Source organism: Mytilus edulis, chromosome 4 (genome assembly GCF_963676685.1).
Source record: "Mytilus edulis chromosome 4, xbMytEdul2.2, whole genome shotgun sequence".
In the NCBI taxonomy this organism is placed as follows: Eukaryota; Metazoa; Mollusca; class Bivalvia; order Mytilida; family Mytilidae; genus Mytilus; species Mytilus edulis.
Genome location: NC_092347.1, coordinates 23,033,922 through 23,051,206, shown reverse-complemented (window position 1 = coordinate 23,051,206; position 17,285 = coordinate 23,033,922). Strand labels below are relative to the sequence as shown.

Below are 17,285 nucleotides of genomic sequence, written 5' to 3'. Positions count from 1 at the left end.
ATTGGTTTATGTAAGAGTTGATTATATTGCAAAACGTATTTAAGCCGCGACTGATCATTCGATTTTCTTAAGATGAAACAGACAGGACCAATTGCATTTCAAATTATTCCCAGCCAAGACGTCATTAAAATCTTTATTTATTTTCAGTATCACAGTTTTTTTTGTTCAAGTTTAAAATCTGAAATCATTTACGACGTATATCTCAACAAAGATTCAATTTGCTTCAAGCTAGTTAACTAGAGTTTTGAAAAAATCGAATATGAAGGACATTCAAATAAAAAAAAAGTTTTATCGGTTTGAAAGCAAAGCATTTTCACAAGTGTTGCTTAACAGATAAAAAGAAATACTAATTCCTAGTCTTTATCAAATCCTTGATTTCAACATCAATGCTTGCCAAGAAACGTCGTAAAACGTTTTCATTTAGTTGGTTATGTGTTTTTTAATGTTTGAAAATTTAATAGTTTATTTTCAAAGTTCTTTCCTATTCGAATGCACTATCCAACCTGATCTCCGACTGAAATTGGCAATATTTTCGATTTGAGATGAAATATCTTAAATTCAACAGGTTCTAGAAGAAAACAAAATATATAAAACGTTCAGATGTAATCAAAACATAAAGAACATAAACAGAATAACTTAATGCGGCTATGGCCAATTCTATCTCAGAGTTTTAAAACCTCTTTATAAGTCTAATTTCATTTTGTTTGTATATGGATGTTACATATAGAGCAGATTCTATTAACACTTCTTAAAACCCAGCGACCATTCCCGGTATTGATTAGGTTCGGATGGGTGACACTCGTTGGAAAGGAATTTTATATCTGTTCAGCTATTCTTACCATTTAAAGAATAATGATTTATCAAATTATATGTAATTTCAGGTAGTTTGGAGGAGAACATCTGAACCTAACCCATTAACAATAGGTGATTTCGTATATAGTCCTGACGACCGCATCACCGTACGACGTGTAGAAGACAAAAGTGAATGGAATCTAATAATAAAAGATGTACAAATAGCGGACGCTGGAATATACGAGTGTGCAGTTAGTTCTCGGGAGAAGTACAAAAGACTTGTTTTACTTCGAGTTAATGGTCAGTATCACAACTTCATCCGTTCCAGTTTACAATCGGAAATCATTAACGACATATTTCTCTAACAAAAAACTCAATTTGCCTCAATATAGTTCAAACTGCTAGTAAGATAGATTGTGAAAAAAAATCGAATATGAAAGACATTCCAAATGAAAAGTTTTACTCGGTATAGAAGGAAACATTGTCACAGGTGTTGTTTAGCAGATGAACAAAAATATATTTTACATCCTTCCACACAGAATTTTCAAAACGTTTATTGTTTCCTTGTCTCAAATCTTTAATTTCAACATCAATGCATTAGCTAGGAGACGCCATAAAACGTTTTAATTTAATGGATATGTTCTTATTCGAAACCACTATTCAATTTATTTCTCCGACTGAAATAAACATGGATGAAATTGGTCATTTGGTTTTCCAATCAAATATTTAAAACTTCGTTTTTATTAGAAAGAAAATATTAAAAACCGTCAAGATGCAATAAAATCCTAAAATAAACAAAGAGAGAGCTTAATGTGACTCTGGTCAATTCTGTCTCAGGGTTTAAAAACCTGTTTGAAAGTCTTAGTTCATTTTGTTTGTACATTGATGCTATATGTGGTGCAGATTCTGCTTACACTTTCGGAAACCCTGATATCACCCCTGGTTGTGATTAGGTTCGAGTTCTGGATAAGGACATCCAAACTTAACCCATTGACAATAAGGGATTAAAAAAAACCATAGGTGATTTCGTCTATAGTCCTGTCGATTTTATCACCAAACGAAGTATAGAAGACAAAAATAAAGAATTTAATCATTAAAATGTAAAAATTACCGACACTGGACCGAAGTATATGAGTGTGCAGTTAGTTCTCGGGAGAAATACAAAAGTTGTTTTTTAAATCGTGCTAATGGTAAGTTAATAACATAAAAGATATGGAGTTTTAAGTAACATGTACAGTGGGAAGCGAAACTAAATACGCCGTGTTGAGACAAAATGAAAACAACAACAGTGAAAAGTCGCATTCTTATTTTGAATATATTAAAGAACTATATTATACCGTGCTGTTTTTATTTTGAAATTATTGTCAATATCGAAGATTCGCCAAAAAAATATATGAACGCAATAACTTTGGAATAGGAAAAGACATAGTTGACATAAATTTCTAGTGTCTGTACTCAATAACTTTTAACCTAGACAAGACATCTAGTGAGCAATGAATTTATGGTTAATCATTGGAAATAAGAAATAATGGAAAAAGTGTATCGGAAATAAAACCGCATTATTCCTATATGATTTTTTTATTTGATTTAATAATCACAAGTTATTGTAGCCAAAAGAGATAGCAAATATTACTTAAATCTCTATTACATAATCACAAAGACTTGATGGTAATCGATGAAATAAAATATAAAATATATGTACTCTGGTTATACCTTTACAATATAATCTCTTTGAACTGTTCAATACTTTTTAACGATTTAATTTTAAATATACATATTTCTTTTTTATGCTTGAAGTATTGATTTCGAAAATTCAGAAGAACAGACAAAACTGTTTCGTTCGTGTATTTTCACATTTTTACAATGAATATAGTACAAGGGTGTTGAAGGGGCACTAGCTGTCAAAATCATGGTCACCGGTTTAACTCAAACTATCATATTTGATTTATAACAATGCAAAGAAATTTTCAAAATTATTAAAAGTCTAAAATAAACAATATACCGGACATGGGCTCTATGATATGTAGCTTCGTTTGAACACGCACAATGTATGTGGTATCCATCTCTACCTAAGGGGTTAAATTGAAGTTAACACAAATACCGATTCAATGAGGTCGAATTATTCACTTCATCATCAATGTTTCTTAGCTTATTTTGACAAAATTAAACCATACTAGCAGCTAAAAGAGGTATTTTGTTTTCACTATTTCACTTTCATGAAGGATTACACACAAAAGAAAAATCCTATTTCAAATTATTTATTTATCTCGTAGCTACTGCCTTCTTATTAATTAAAGGTTCAATTAGAAATATTTCCCACAAATGTTTAAAAAGACGGTTTTTTTAATGTGTCGTTTAATAAAATGGTTATCTCTTGTCAAAATGTATAATTAATTACAGTATTATTGTAATATAATATAGTTAATTGTATAATTGCTACCTCAGTTTGATATAATAAATATTGCATTTTTTTGTTATTAAATGTTATATCAGTATTTAAGGACAAATATAATCTTAAATCTATCCTAATTCTATCTTATTTTTGAGAGATAGTTTTAGTCATTTAAATGTGACGTCATTTTTGGGGCTGTTTTAGAATTTCAAATGTGACGTCATTTGTTGTGCTTTTTTACATTTAAAATGTGACGTCACTTTTTGCGTTGAGGCTTAAGCTACCTCTGGTGTGTATTTTTGTGTGTTGGATTATGTTGGTTTATTTAATGTATCCGGGTTTTTTCTGTAATTAGTTAATACTTCAGTTTTATCATGTATATCTGTTATATAGTCTTTTTTATAAAATTTACTGTTTGCAAAAGTATAAATTGCTCTAAATAATAAGGATGTGTTTATCCCAAGCAGACAACACTAGCCGTATTGGGCACAACCTTTTTGAACCTTTGGTCCTTAGTGCTGTTCAACTATGTACTTGTTTTGACTTTCAAACGTTTTTTATCTGGGGGTCACTAGTTAGTCTTGTGTGGACGAAACGCACTTCTGGTGTATTAAAGTTTAAACCTGGTGCATTTTGTTAGCTATTATTCGCGTGTTTCTTTGTCCAAACTGTTCTCCTATTTATTTGTATTGTAGTCCTGTAATGTTATGTTGTCATTTTAATGTTATATTTAACATTGCCATTAAAGCGGGAGGTTTGGCATGCCACAAAACCAGGTTCAACCCACCATTTTTTTAAATGTCTTGTACCAAGTCAGACATATGGCCATTGTTATATTATAGTTCATTTCGGTGTGTGTTCCATTTTAATATTGTGTTTCTGTTGTGTCGTTTGTTCCCTCTTATATTTGAGTGTGCATTCTCATTACTATAAGACGTGTCACGGTACTTTTCTATCCCAAACTCATGTATTTAGTTTTGATGTTATATTTGTTATTCTCATCTGATTTTGTCTAATGCTTAGTTCGTTCCTGTGTGTGTTACATTTTAATGTTGTCTCGTTGTTCTCCTCTCATATTTAATCCGTTTCGCTCAGTTTTAGTTTGTAACCCCGATTTGGTTTTTTTTTCTATCGATTTATGAGTTTCGAATAGCGTTATACTACTGTTGCCTTTATTTATTGACCTCAATCATGTGTTCTTGCATAGATATCATAAATCAGAATATTGCCAATTTGTCCAATGTATATATCTACAAAAAGCATTACATACAAGTATAATGCTACTCAAATTAGATTAGCTTATCTTTATACCATAGTATACTATAGTCTACCATTGGAGTCTTTTTGGTAAATAGTTTTTTGTTTTAGATAACTGGAACTGTAAAATGTGTCTTTACCAATAAACTATTGGCTCTTTCGTATCGATGGTCTCGTTGTAACGGGCTCGCCTCAAGCGCGGGAGTTAACACTGGGTATTTTCTGTTTATCCACTAATCATGCGGCTTAAAGGAGAAAGAGCAGCAACTAGTCTGCTCGGCGTCAGAATAGTGTGTTCGTGTAAATTAACATGTGAAATTGTGATCTATCACGTTAACAATCTAGCTAATGCAGTGTTTTTAGTCTGGTACAAAGCAGGGTTAATATTGATATCACATTTACATGTTCTCGTTCTGAATGTGTATACAATTTGTCACTGGACAATAAGTAACCAGCAATCAATTATTGCTGAAAGTTTCTCTTTTCCGAAAACCACTAATATGCTGGGGGATATAAATCTTATCATCCATAAAAAAGAAAGTTGCGTAGAATGAAAATATGAATGATTTAAGTTCCAAAAATTATAAATTGTAAAAATTGTGTGCTGCTTTAAGCTATCTATAAGTATCTCTCATGTGGTCACATGTTTATTATGAAGTCAAGTTGTTGACTGAATATCGAATTACTAACATTTATATAGATGGAATTCTTTGAGTTTTAGCGAGGATAGTAATATGACTTGACAATGGTCGTGGAAAATAGTCTTGACCTTCTGCTGTTGTCTGTTCTTTGATCGTTTTGTTATCTCTTTGACACATTCCCCATTTCCATTCTCAATTTTATTTCTGGAAAATTGACTCTCACCTTTTAAACTATTTAATATAAATAAATAACACCTAACGAAATGTGTTCACCTCATATTAGATTCTATTGTAGTTGTTTCCCCATTTGTTTTACATTTTGAAATATAAAGGACAATAATGATTCGAATCTCATCGCCCTGTTTAACATACTGTTAATTAAAAATATTCTTTCGTTCATAATATCTAATGGCTAAACACGATTCTGATCACATTTACAGGTATTCTTAGGCGTAATTTTGGAATCATTTTGCTGGTGTTAATCAAGCTAAGCTTGAGCAAAATACTTGTAATTAATATAACAATATCTTTGTACAATGCATTTAATGACAATTTAGACAGAACTCAAGGCTGCAATAAGAGACTCGCTACATCAGCTACATATTAAGGATTAGAAATTCATTTTTAATTATTTTGAAAAGGAGCAGATAATAAAAAATGCTTTCTGATGAAATTGAAGTTTAAAATGAATTGCAAAGGTATCGATCGATACTCTGTGGACATACATAAATACTATTAATAGACATTTTAGATTCAAACAAATTTTAAAATATGTAATTGAAGAGCCTATCAAATGTGCTGGCGACGTTTGATTCAAAATTTTTTAAAATTTAAGTACATAGTTTAGGAGGAAATTGCAACAGAAATGTGTTTGGTTGACCAGATATATACAAAGAGGTAAATAGAAATGTGCTTGAGCTCCAAACTAAGTGAAATAGGATTTATCGACAATTTGATCGTCGACTGATATGCATCGAATATAATGATGAATTTTGTAGAAAAATGCGACAAGTTATTTACACTTTAACACTATCTGTTAGATTATGATAGTTTTCGTTAAAGAAAAAAGAAAAAAAAGGTTGAAGGATAAATGTTGAAAATCACCACTTTGTATTGAATATCAAGATTGAAACCAAATGTAGGTGTTTTTTTTCTTATATGTCGAAAGAGTACATAAAATTATTCACGCCACACCATTATATGCAAAGAAAGTTGATCAGCAATGAATGTGTAAACGCATTATACGTTATACTGAAATAAAGCTTTATATGAAGGGATGAGTGCGATAAAGGCCATATTTGACTTACTTTTTTTTTTACTAAACTGGGATGTGTCAGCATAAAATGAACGTTATGTATTTTAAAATTAAGGTATTTAATAATAAAAAGTACTTTATGGTCAATTTAGAATAAATCAAGTTGTAGAGTCTTAGAAGTACACATATTTGTTTTCATAAAAACTATTTATGGCTTGCAAATATTAAGTACAGCCAATATCACAAGCGTCTACTGAAACGTTTTTCGAAATTATGGTCAATTGTTTATCTATTGATATAAGTTCCCTTTCGATTTTGATAAACTTTGGTGTATATCTTTTGTTATCAACTTCTTTAGTTTTTTTGATACTATTCTGATATGACATTGAAAGTTTTTGAACTTTATACTGTGAAAAAGTTACGACTGTATCATGCACTCATAACTCTTTATTCGTAAAATTTGCGCTATTATGTACTTTTGCGATGTTGATATGTTTGTGAATAGCAACAATTTCTTTCAAATTCAACGGTCATGGGAACACAATACAATGCATATAATGTTTCTGATCTTAAGTAAAGCTAAAATTGTTTGTGTGTTTTAGGAACACCACGACGTTTTAAAGGTTCAGCTCATTATAAAGGTAATTTATTGTTAAAATGTTTATAGTATTATTTTCATGATAGAAAAAGAGAACCAAATATTGACCGTTTTGATAAAGGATTTGTGTTATGTTGTTTTATGTTTGTTTGCTGTTTTTCGTATTGTACTTTGTTTGCTTTTTGGTTGCTTCAAGGTATTTCATTTTTTTTGGATTTGGTTGTCTTAATATTTATTAAAAAAATGAGCCCAACCCTTTTCAAAGACATTTGATTTGTTGCTGCTCTACAATCAAAGTAACCATCATCTACCTATCATTTTTGATTTTGCTGCCAAGTTTTCTGTTTGTCTAGGTCTTTCCTATATGTTGATATTTTTCGTATCGTCCCAACTAATGTCAATCAGTTATATTTGTTTTATTTTAAAAAATTGTCATATTTCACTTACAAATTACCAAAGTGTCAGTAGGTAACAAAAAGGAATAAGTAGAATTTCTGTCAGATTGAATGATTTACAAAAAAGTTATATCATAGAAACAGAATGAATAATACTTGTCTTCCATCAGTATTGCACTGGTTTGGTGTTTGTGGGTGTTTTATTTTTTTCGTGGATTTATTGGTTTTGCATCGTAAGCCTTGAGTTATACACCATTTTTGTGAACATGATAATCATAACTAAATAAGAATTGAATTGAATTTAAGAAAGCGATAGTTTTTGTGTTATCGGAATGTAAGAAAAACTATCCATTCGTTTGATGTTTGTGAGCTTTTGATTTTATCATTTAATAATGGACTTTCTTAATGAATTTTCCTCGGAGAGCAATAATTTTACTTTTTTTTCTTTTTTTCAGATCAAGATAGCATAAAATCTCGTAAGTATAAACATGTAATATATACATTCATATCTAGAGTTTTTTTTCATTTATAGTGAGAAAATGCGAAAAAACAACACCTCATTTTGTTGTTTCCGGAAAACCTTTCTAGATGTATCTTCTCACTCAATTCCATTGCGTTAAATGTATAAAATAGACAACTAATTGAGGTGTTTCAACATATATCTTTTTTTTTATAAATCTGAACATATTTATAAAGATTTTTTCAACAAGGTACCGATTATCAGGTTGTTTGTATATTGATATTGTAAAATATCAACTGCGAGTCACAATATAAAGCTTATTGTCGAGTGAGCGCAGAGAACGAAAAAAAAAATGGTGTCAAGTAGCTGGTAATTATAGTGATTTTTATGGGATTGAAACTGTCTTTATAAAGACGATAGGCATAGCACTCGTATATTCTGCCATTGTTTTTCATAACTACATATTAAACATTCATGTTAATAACATATTTAGCTACGGCTATCCAAATGTCATATTTTAAAAGCTCTTAACATTCTCTAAATCTAACAGTACAGAAAAATGTATAGTATTAAAAGGAGTAAATCTAAATATAGTGTATATTTGATAAACTTATTTTTTTGTAAAATACATATATTGTAATTACAATTGTACGTATAAGCCTGACATTTAAGTTCATAATTGTAGAAACGTGTCATCTTTTTTTTCTAGATTTCATATGTGGCATCACCTCTTGCACTGGTATTAAAGAGATAATAGTAACTGCAATTACGATTATCCCAATAAGGCGACGGTAGATATAGGTAAAATCTTTACACTAATTTTTCTTAAATGTAGCATGCTTTTGTCAATAGTTACTCAGCTGCAAGGTTTATCTATACCATTACATCATATTTGAATCGTAACGGTGCACTGGAATCGTCTGAGCGCTTTGAAAATTGCCGTTGAAAAATTCGGTATGATAATCGTAACTCTATGGTATTTTTCTTCTTTGATAATCGTAATTTTCTTTATCGGATAATAGTAACTGAAACATAATAAATGTGTCTTTCAGCATTTCAATGGTATTTTGTGTGTTAAAAATGCAAATGTCAAGTTTAACGATGACATAAACGCATATAAAAATAAATGAAGAAACTTACAGGTTAATATCTAGGACAAATTTACCTATATATATATATATATATATATATATATACAGTCATGGGACTAAAGTGAGTTCCCAGTAAAAAAAAGTCCTATCATTTCAACTTGTATATCTATTTATAACTGACAACAATATGCATAACCTTTTAGTTTAAACATATTTTACTTGCAAAAGTAGCAAAAGGGATTGGACACAAGTTATAACAACATTAGAGACGATCTCTCCCAATATAAATATAAACACAAAGTACATTAGATAATGGCGAAAAAAAACACAACATAGTAGTAATGCATGTAATACATACTTCAAACAAAAATTAGAAATAAAAAGAAAAAAGAAAAAAAAATACAATATAATAAGGAATAATAATGAAACAACTAGACTGAAGTGAAAGGTTGTAAAGTAGAAATTTGGAATGTTAATTGGCTGCTTTAAATCTTTGTGTTATTATAATATAAGATTGTACGGACTCAAAATGTCTTTGTTTTGCTGAAAAGAAAGGTCACCGTCACCAGCTAAAAGAAGCTCAATGGATATAACATAACTTTCTAATTTTGAAAACAGTATTTCTCTGGCTTCGTTGTGAAGAGCGCACTGTAAAAAATAGTGTATACTATCCTCAACAGGGTGGCCACAGCTGCATGCGGGACTGGGTTTAATATTAACACGATGTAAATCTGAATTTAAAGAACAGCACATATTTCTCAAACGTGTATGAATGATATTAATTTTCTATCCCCACAACTAAAATAGGAAGGTGGCTGTATCAATTTGGACTTCATCTTTCGTTTAAAAATATTTATGTTTTGGACGTACGTATGTCGGGGGGAAGGCTATTCCATTCAAAAGTAGTGGATGGGAAAAAGAATTTTCTAGTTATGTCTAGTCTATAACCGGGTACTACATAATTATTACTGTTTCGCAAATCGTAGTTAGATACTTGACCAACAAGCGGGGGCATTAAATCACAGAGATAATCAGGGGCAGTCTCATTATGTATAGAATAGAACATATTGAGCATTCTGGATTTTCTCCTGTTCACAAGCAATTGCCAGCCAGTTTCAAAATATATAGCTTCCCGACTAGCAAACACGGGCAACCCAGTTACTAACCTCCCTGCTTCTAACTGAACATGTTCTAAATTGTCGGCTTCTTGTTGAGTACAACCATCCCATAACTCACATGCATATTCCATAAAAGGGTCTTATAAAAGTTAAATATATACGAGCAAGATAATTTCTATTCAATACATATTTCAATTTTTTAAGAACATTTAATCTCGTGCTTGCACACTTTAAAATATTTTCTATATGTGTATGGAATTTATCATTGGAATCAAAAGTAATCCCTAAGTGTTTATGACAGGAGACAAATTCTACTAATTGGTTTTGAAATTCTATTTCAATATCATCTGGGGAGGTATGGCGGGAGAATATCATAGCCTTTGTCTTATTAGGGTTAAAGTTAATAAGCCAATCTTTAGACCATTATTATAACAAAAAATAGATGTGGTTTTTCGTCTTGTTGATGTTTGTGAAGTAGTATGTTGGTTGTGGAGTTAGTTGTTCTTTGAAGCCCCATTTTCTCTCAACAGAAGAATGACTCTGTGAGAGTTGGTATTATGTTGTTACATGCTGGGGGAAACTAGCCGGACGTAGATGCCGCTGTTAAGGCATACCGCCGGCCGTTGTTGGCAATGTAGAGGCAGGCCGGGATCGACTGACACCTATAAGTTTCAAAATTCAAACTTTTTAATAAAATAAATAAAACTAAAAATAATACAAAACAGTTACAAACAACAATAAAGTAAAACAAATATTTTCAATTATTTCCCTAACAGAAAACAATAAATATTTTGATAAAACTCTATTTATGATCGCTATTAATTATCTTTATTTCAGTTAAACTTATTTCAATATATTTTACTTTAAATCTTTTACTTTTAAAATCATGACTTACCTATAAGTTTCAAAATTCAAACTTTGACGTCTCAAAGCAGAATTCCTACTTATATAGCAATCATTAAATTGATGTTATGCCAACGTGGCTTTCTTTGTCACGATTTGATTAGAAATTATCTACTATGGTTACTGTCCGAAATAAGGTCAAATGTTGCATAAGTAAATGTTCCATGTATAATAGAGAGGTCAATTTGACTTTGGTGATAACAAATAATCTTTAAATGGCCAGAGAATTGTTTGCATTATCTCACGGTATACATATATTGATAAACAAAATCATTATTTCTTATTTATATAAAATTTAATTAATAATTGTAACTTCAGCTATGTCCAATATGTATGTCAAATATCTGTCACAATACATCACTCTCTTAGAAATTTTGGACTCCAAAATAAAATAAATTATAAAGAATATTTTATAGAAATTGTGTAAATTTGATGTTAACTATATTAATTTGAAAATGGATTTATAACTTTTAATTATTAATGTAAGTAAATAATCAATATCCATATTTAAACCTCAAAATAATATAGAAGACAAGCAATTGAGTGATGACAAATTTATGGATACATAAACATAGAGCATTTAGTATTTGATTTTTAACCGATAAAAAAAATTTGAACTTATTTTTTAACATTTTCTCTTTTTTTTTCTTTCTTTTTTTTCATTTTTTTTTTATTCCTTACTCATACTATTCAATTGGTGTTTTCTTTTCTTTCTTTTTTCTTTTTCTTTTTTAATTTAATTGATGTTATGATGATAAGATACTATTAAGTATCAATTATAAGTCGTTGTTCTTTAAAGTTTGTTACCCACATGCTAACAAAAGAACGTTTATCTTTACAGTTGATGAAATGTAGTTATAAATATATGAAAAGTGTTTAAACAAAATGTTGCAAAAATATATGAAATATGAAATCTTGAATAAATCCTAAACAGAATTTGATTTTGCTAATTGCAGTCTCTAATTTACTGTCTTATCATTTTGATGTGTTCCTACTCTTGAGGTAACCCATTTGTCATTTGATTGTGGCGTCCCTGCTCCTGAGGTGACCCATGCATTTATTTTTGATGGCGTTCCTTCTCTTGAGGTAACCCATTATCTATTATTTGTGGCGTCCCTGCTGCTGAGGTGACCCATTATCTATTATTTGTGGCGTTCCTGCTATTCAGGTAGCCTGAGCATTATGCTTGCCTATATATATATATATATTAAACTATTATAACTCTGATTTTTCAAAAATGTACAGTAAACGGCAACAAGAATTTGACTAACTTGTTCCTAATAGGTAACTTACAAACAAGGATATTTACGTTATGTAACTCTCAATTCAGTTTGAACCTATTCTTAAAGACGACTGATTGCAAATATTAATATTGACATGCGTTTGAAATACAAACATTCAGTTCTATTTAACATCATTCTGAAAAGTTATTCAATGGATGATTTAAATGAATAAAATTTTACAACATTCTATGAAAAACATAATTTTATAACTTACATGTATTTAGACAGTTTTTTAGAAAAGTTTTTCTTGAAATTTTAAGACATGAAACGCAATAGGATTTGTGAAATGAAAATGAACATTTTGTTTCATATTTAAAAATGTAAATTAAAAATTTAGATTTTAGATAAGCTTTATGGTGTACTTACAGTTTCATGAAAATATATGTTTACAATTGAAATACACAATAATATAAATTAACTTTTAATGTCATTGATGTTGATAAAGTTCTTCTCTTATGATAATATGATCCTTCATATTCAGCTGATGTCTTTGTTAAATGGTGTATTTCGACTATTCACAAATAAAGCATTCACTGTACATATATAAAATTATATAGTCCGAACGGTAAACAAATTATGTCCAACTGTAAATCTTCTGGTTCTAAATGTTGAAACACTGTCTTAGTTTCTGGCATGCTGTAAGATAGGTGTCGATGTTTGGCGTCCAACTTTTAGTAACGGGCCTCCACCAAATATTATAACAAAAAATAGATGTGGTTTTTCGTCTTGTTGATGTTTATGAAGTAGTATGTTGGTTGTGGAGTTAGTTGTTCTTTGAAGCCCCATTTTCTCTCAACAGAAGAATGACTCTGTGAGAGTTGGTATTATGTTGTTACATGCTGGGGGAAACTAGCCGGACGTAGATGCCGCTGTTAAGGCATACCGCCGGCCGTTGTTGGCAATGTAGAGGCAGGCCGGGATCGACTGACACCTATAAGTTTCAAAATTCAAACTTTTTAATAAAATAAATAAAACTAAAAATAATACAAAACAGTTACAAACAACAATAAAGTAAAACAAATATTTTCAATTATTTCCCTAACAGAAAACAATAAATATTTTGATAAAACTCTATTTATGATCGCTATTAATTATCTTTATTTCAGTTAAACTTATTTCAATATATTTTACTTTAAATCTTTTACTTTTAAAATAATGACTTACCTATAAGTTTCAAAATTCAAACTTTGACGTCTCAAAGCAGAATTCCTACTTATATAGCAATCATTAAATTGATGTTATGCCAACGTGGCTTTCTTTGTCACGATTTGATTAGAAATTATCTACTATGGTTACTGTCCGAAATAAGGTCAAATGTTGCATAAGTAAATGTTCCATGTATAATAGAGAGGTCAATTTGACTTTGGTGATAACAAATAATCTTTAAATGGCCAGAGAATTGTTTGCATTATCTCACGGTATACATATATTGATAAACAAAATCATTATTTCTTATTTATATAAAATTTAATTAATAATTGTAACTTCAGCTATGTCCAATATGTATGTCAAATATCTGTCACAATACCATACTGAAATTTGTTCTAAATCGCTGTTTAAGACATCCTATATAGTGTAAGGGTTATTGCTGGAATAAAAAAGAGATGTATCATCAGCAAACAATCGAGTTAGACTTGTCAAATTATCAGCTATGTCATTTACATAAATTAGAAAATAGTAGGGGACCTAATACAGAGCCTTGCGGAACTCCTGCATTAGTATTATCAAAAGGCGAATAGGCATTTGAAACGAAAACGCTTTGTTTTCTATTTGAAATATAACTTTCAAACCATTTATACAGATTTCAATCAATACCATACGCTTTTAGTTTTATTAAGAGGCCACTATGCCATACCCTATCAAAAGCTTTCGAGGTATCACATAATATAAGAGATGTTATACAGCGATCATCAAGTGACATGCATATCCTATAATAAATTTCTATTAGCTGGTGAACCTTTTGATATATACATGTACCTGTTAAAGATACGGAAAATGAAGCAGCTGTCGAGACAGCTATTGTGGTAAGTAGATATTTTGATTTTTTTCAAAGTTTTAATGTTGTGTGCGCGTTTAAGTCCGTTTTTGTTTGTTTTTTTTAGGGGGGAGGGGGAGGGGGGATTAGCTATATCCCATAACCCAAAAGTGCAATCCTTTCAATTCATTGCTCAAAATGAAAGTCACGTATACCACATTTTCATATGTCATATATATGTTTTGCCTCCAATATCACGTTTATATTAAAATTCTGCGCGAAATGAACAAAAGTTTCCGTCAATAACTTTATAACTGCATTATCGGATTTAACAGTTGATACCTTTATCGGTAGATATGAGTGTTCATATTTCCCTTTTCCTTATAATTCAATAAATATAGCCGTCCATTTTTTCCCCTTTGATTCCCTTTTTTCTATTTTATACTGATATAATATATGATTTTAAAAATTTACTTCAAATGTTTTGATCAAATACCCATGTATTTTAGGACGTTTCTTTAAACAGTGTGTATGGTAAAGGATCTAAAATAGTTACAGTTTATTGTTACTATTGTTTATTGTTACTTTTGTTTATAGTTACTTTTGTTTTTTGTTTTTTTTAGCCTTACCTATAGTCTTAATACGAAGCACTTGACGGACTGAAAAAAACACACACAAATATGTATATTGATAAATTACATCAGAAGGCATAACATGTACATCATCACAGTCGGAACTTGTTTAATTTATACAAAGATTTTTATAGATTTTACAACAAATATTTTGTGCTTCAGAAAAATACATGACAATTAGGTTAGGCTAATTTTTGTTTTCATTTAATAGAAAATAACTTATTGTATGGCAAGTATGCAAATACAAAAATGTTCCTTTTTAGTACCTTCAATATTTGTCTCTACAAAATCTTCCATGCATATGTATGCATCGTACTTTTCATATACCGAGTATTTCTGAATTTTTGAATTAGTTTGTTTCTAATATTGCGGAATATGCGTTATTTTATTCTCCACTTTGCAGTCATTCTTTGAAAAAGTATTCCTTGTAAGACAATTTAAAGCCACATCAACTTCAATTCTTCATTTTCGGGCTTTTGGCCAAACTATAAGAGAACACAAATCATTGTTTGTCAAAGAACTCCACGTTACTTAATTTCATAATACACAAAAAATCCCAACCTTTCTCTATTCTTATATAGCATTAACTGTTTAAAGGATGTCATATTGTTATAATTAAAAATTAAATTTGTGTTGTTTATAGTTATTTTCTGAGATATCGAAATTTCAGTGACAGTCATGAAGTAGCTAAAATGCCAAAAAAATATGGTATGATTAACAACGAGACAACTTTCCACAAGAGACCAACATGACTCAGATATTAACAAAATTAGGTCACCGTACGGCCTTCAACAATGAGCAAAGACCATACGGCATAGACAGCTATAAAAGGCTCCGAAATGACAATGTAAAACAGTTTAGACGAGAAAACTAACGGCATTATTTATTAAAAAAACTAAATTTTATGATATACTAGTATGTAGATATAAGAAGATGTGGTGTGAGTGCCAATGAGACATGCAACTCTCTATCCAAATAACAATTTATAAAAAGGTAAACCATTATAGGTCAATGTACGGCCTTCAACACGGAGCCTTGGCTCACACCGAACAACAAGCTATAAAGGGCCCCAACATTACTAGTGTAAAAAAACAATAGCATAACATTACAACATAGAAAAACACACGTTAAAATATCAATTGGCAGACTTAACTCAATCAAAAAACATAAATTAATACACATATGTAGCTGTTTTCCTAAGAACTGTTAATAATATATGCATAAAAAGAAATGTCATAAGATGTTGGAACGTTTCGTAAATAATTCATCGACATAACTTCATTATATGCTATTAGATATATGTTTTAAGTGTCAATATCAATAAAACACTTTCCAGTTACGATTATCTTTCCATTTTTAAATACCATAATTACGATTATCTTTTTTTCCGAGTTACGATTATCATACCGAATTTTTCAACGGCAATTTTCAAAGCGCTCAGACGATTCCAGTGCACCGTTACGATTCAAATATGATGTAATGGTATAGATAAACCTTGCAGCTGAGTAACTATTGACAAAAGCATGCTACATTTAAGACAAATGAGTGTAAACATTTTACCTATATCTACCGTCGCCATATTGGGATAATCGTAATTGCAGTTACTATTATCTCTTTAATACCAGTGCTCTTGGTCATTAATATGTTAGTTACAAAGTACAAAATATGGTATATTAAAAATATATCAGCAAAACCTTTTAGTAATAGCTCCACTTTTAAGATAACTGTCTAAAATTTTGCAAAATAATGCAATAATAACAAAACCCAGATTTATTGTTATTGACAAAAATTGTCTTAAATTAGAATAATCGGACATTCTCTTATCTTTTAATCAAATTTTCAGAATTGATCGAGGTTTAAATTGTTTTAATCGTAAAAAAGACTACGAAAAGACAAACAGAGCCACAAATCACTACATATCCATCTATAATAAATAACTGTTGCATTCTCATTCCTTAAATCTTAATTAATCTATTCATCCATCAAATACACTATAATTTCACTTTTTTTAAATGACAACTTGTATCAACCGGAAGATTTGCAGATATTGACACCTGTGCGTTTGGATTAGCATTAAAATGTTCCTGTATTTTTATAAGAAATACTTTATAACACAATCTTGGACTTGTACAAGTATATATATGCATCTATAAGTCCAAGCATGTGCATACAATAATGCATGTATTTACATGTATACGCATGAGTTTCTCGCTACATTGAAGACCCGTAATATAGGCCTTCCTCTTTTGTCTGCTCTATAGTCAGGTTTTTGTCTCTTTAACACATTCCCCATTTCCATTCTCATTTTTTGTAATATACGACGGTATATTAGGGAGCGTCTAAACACCACCTAGGCCGCCTTAGTGCACTAAGCTCCTCAAGAAGCTGCACTAAGCCCATGATGGGATGGTGCTATGAATGTAAAAAAGATACCATCGGACGCTGTTTTTTTTTAAGATAATGTATCTGATTTTTTTAGTCATTAGAAATTGT

General features: G+C 30.2%; 1 protein-coding gene across 6 annotated transcripts in view; it reads left to right on the top strand.

Annotated features, from left to right (window-relative positions):
* Positions 1–17,285, top strand: part of LOC139519243 (neural cell adhesion molecule 1-like) — a 57,845-nt gene that overhangs the window by 18,780 nt on the left and 21,780 nt on the right. For 5 of the 6 annotated variants that reach the window (XM_071311194.1, XM_071311191.1, XM_071311190.1 and 2 more), the window contains exons 4-6: positions 882–1,092; positions 6,940–6,978; positions 7,786–7,806. In XM_071311194.1, the coding sequence (XP_071167295.1) occupies positions 882–1,092; positions 6,940–6,978; positions 7,786–7,806 (271 nt within the window). The remainder of the gene's footprint in view (positions 1–881; positions 1,093–6,939; positions 6,979–7,785; positions 7,807–17,285) is intronic. The other variant, XM_071311192.1, reaches the window with a different exon arrangement.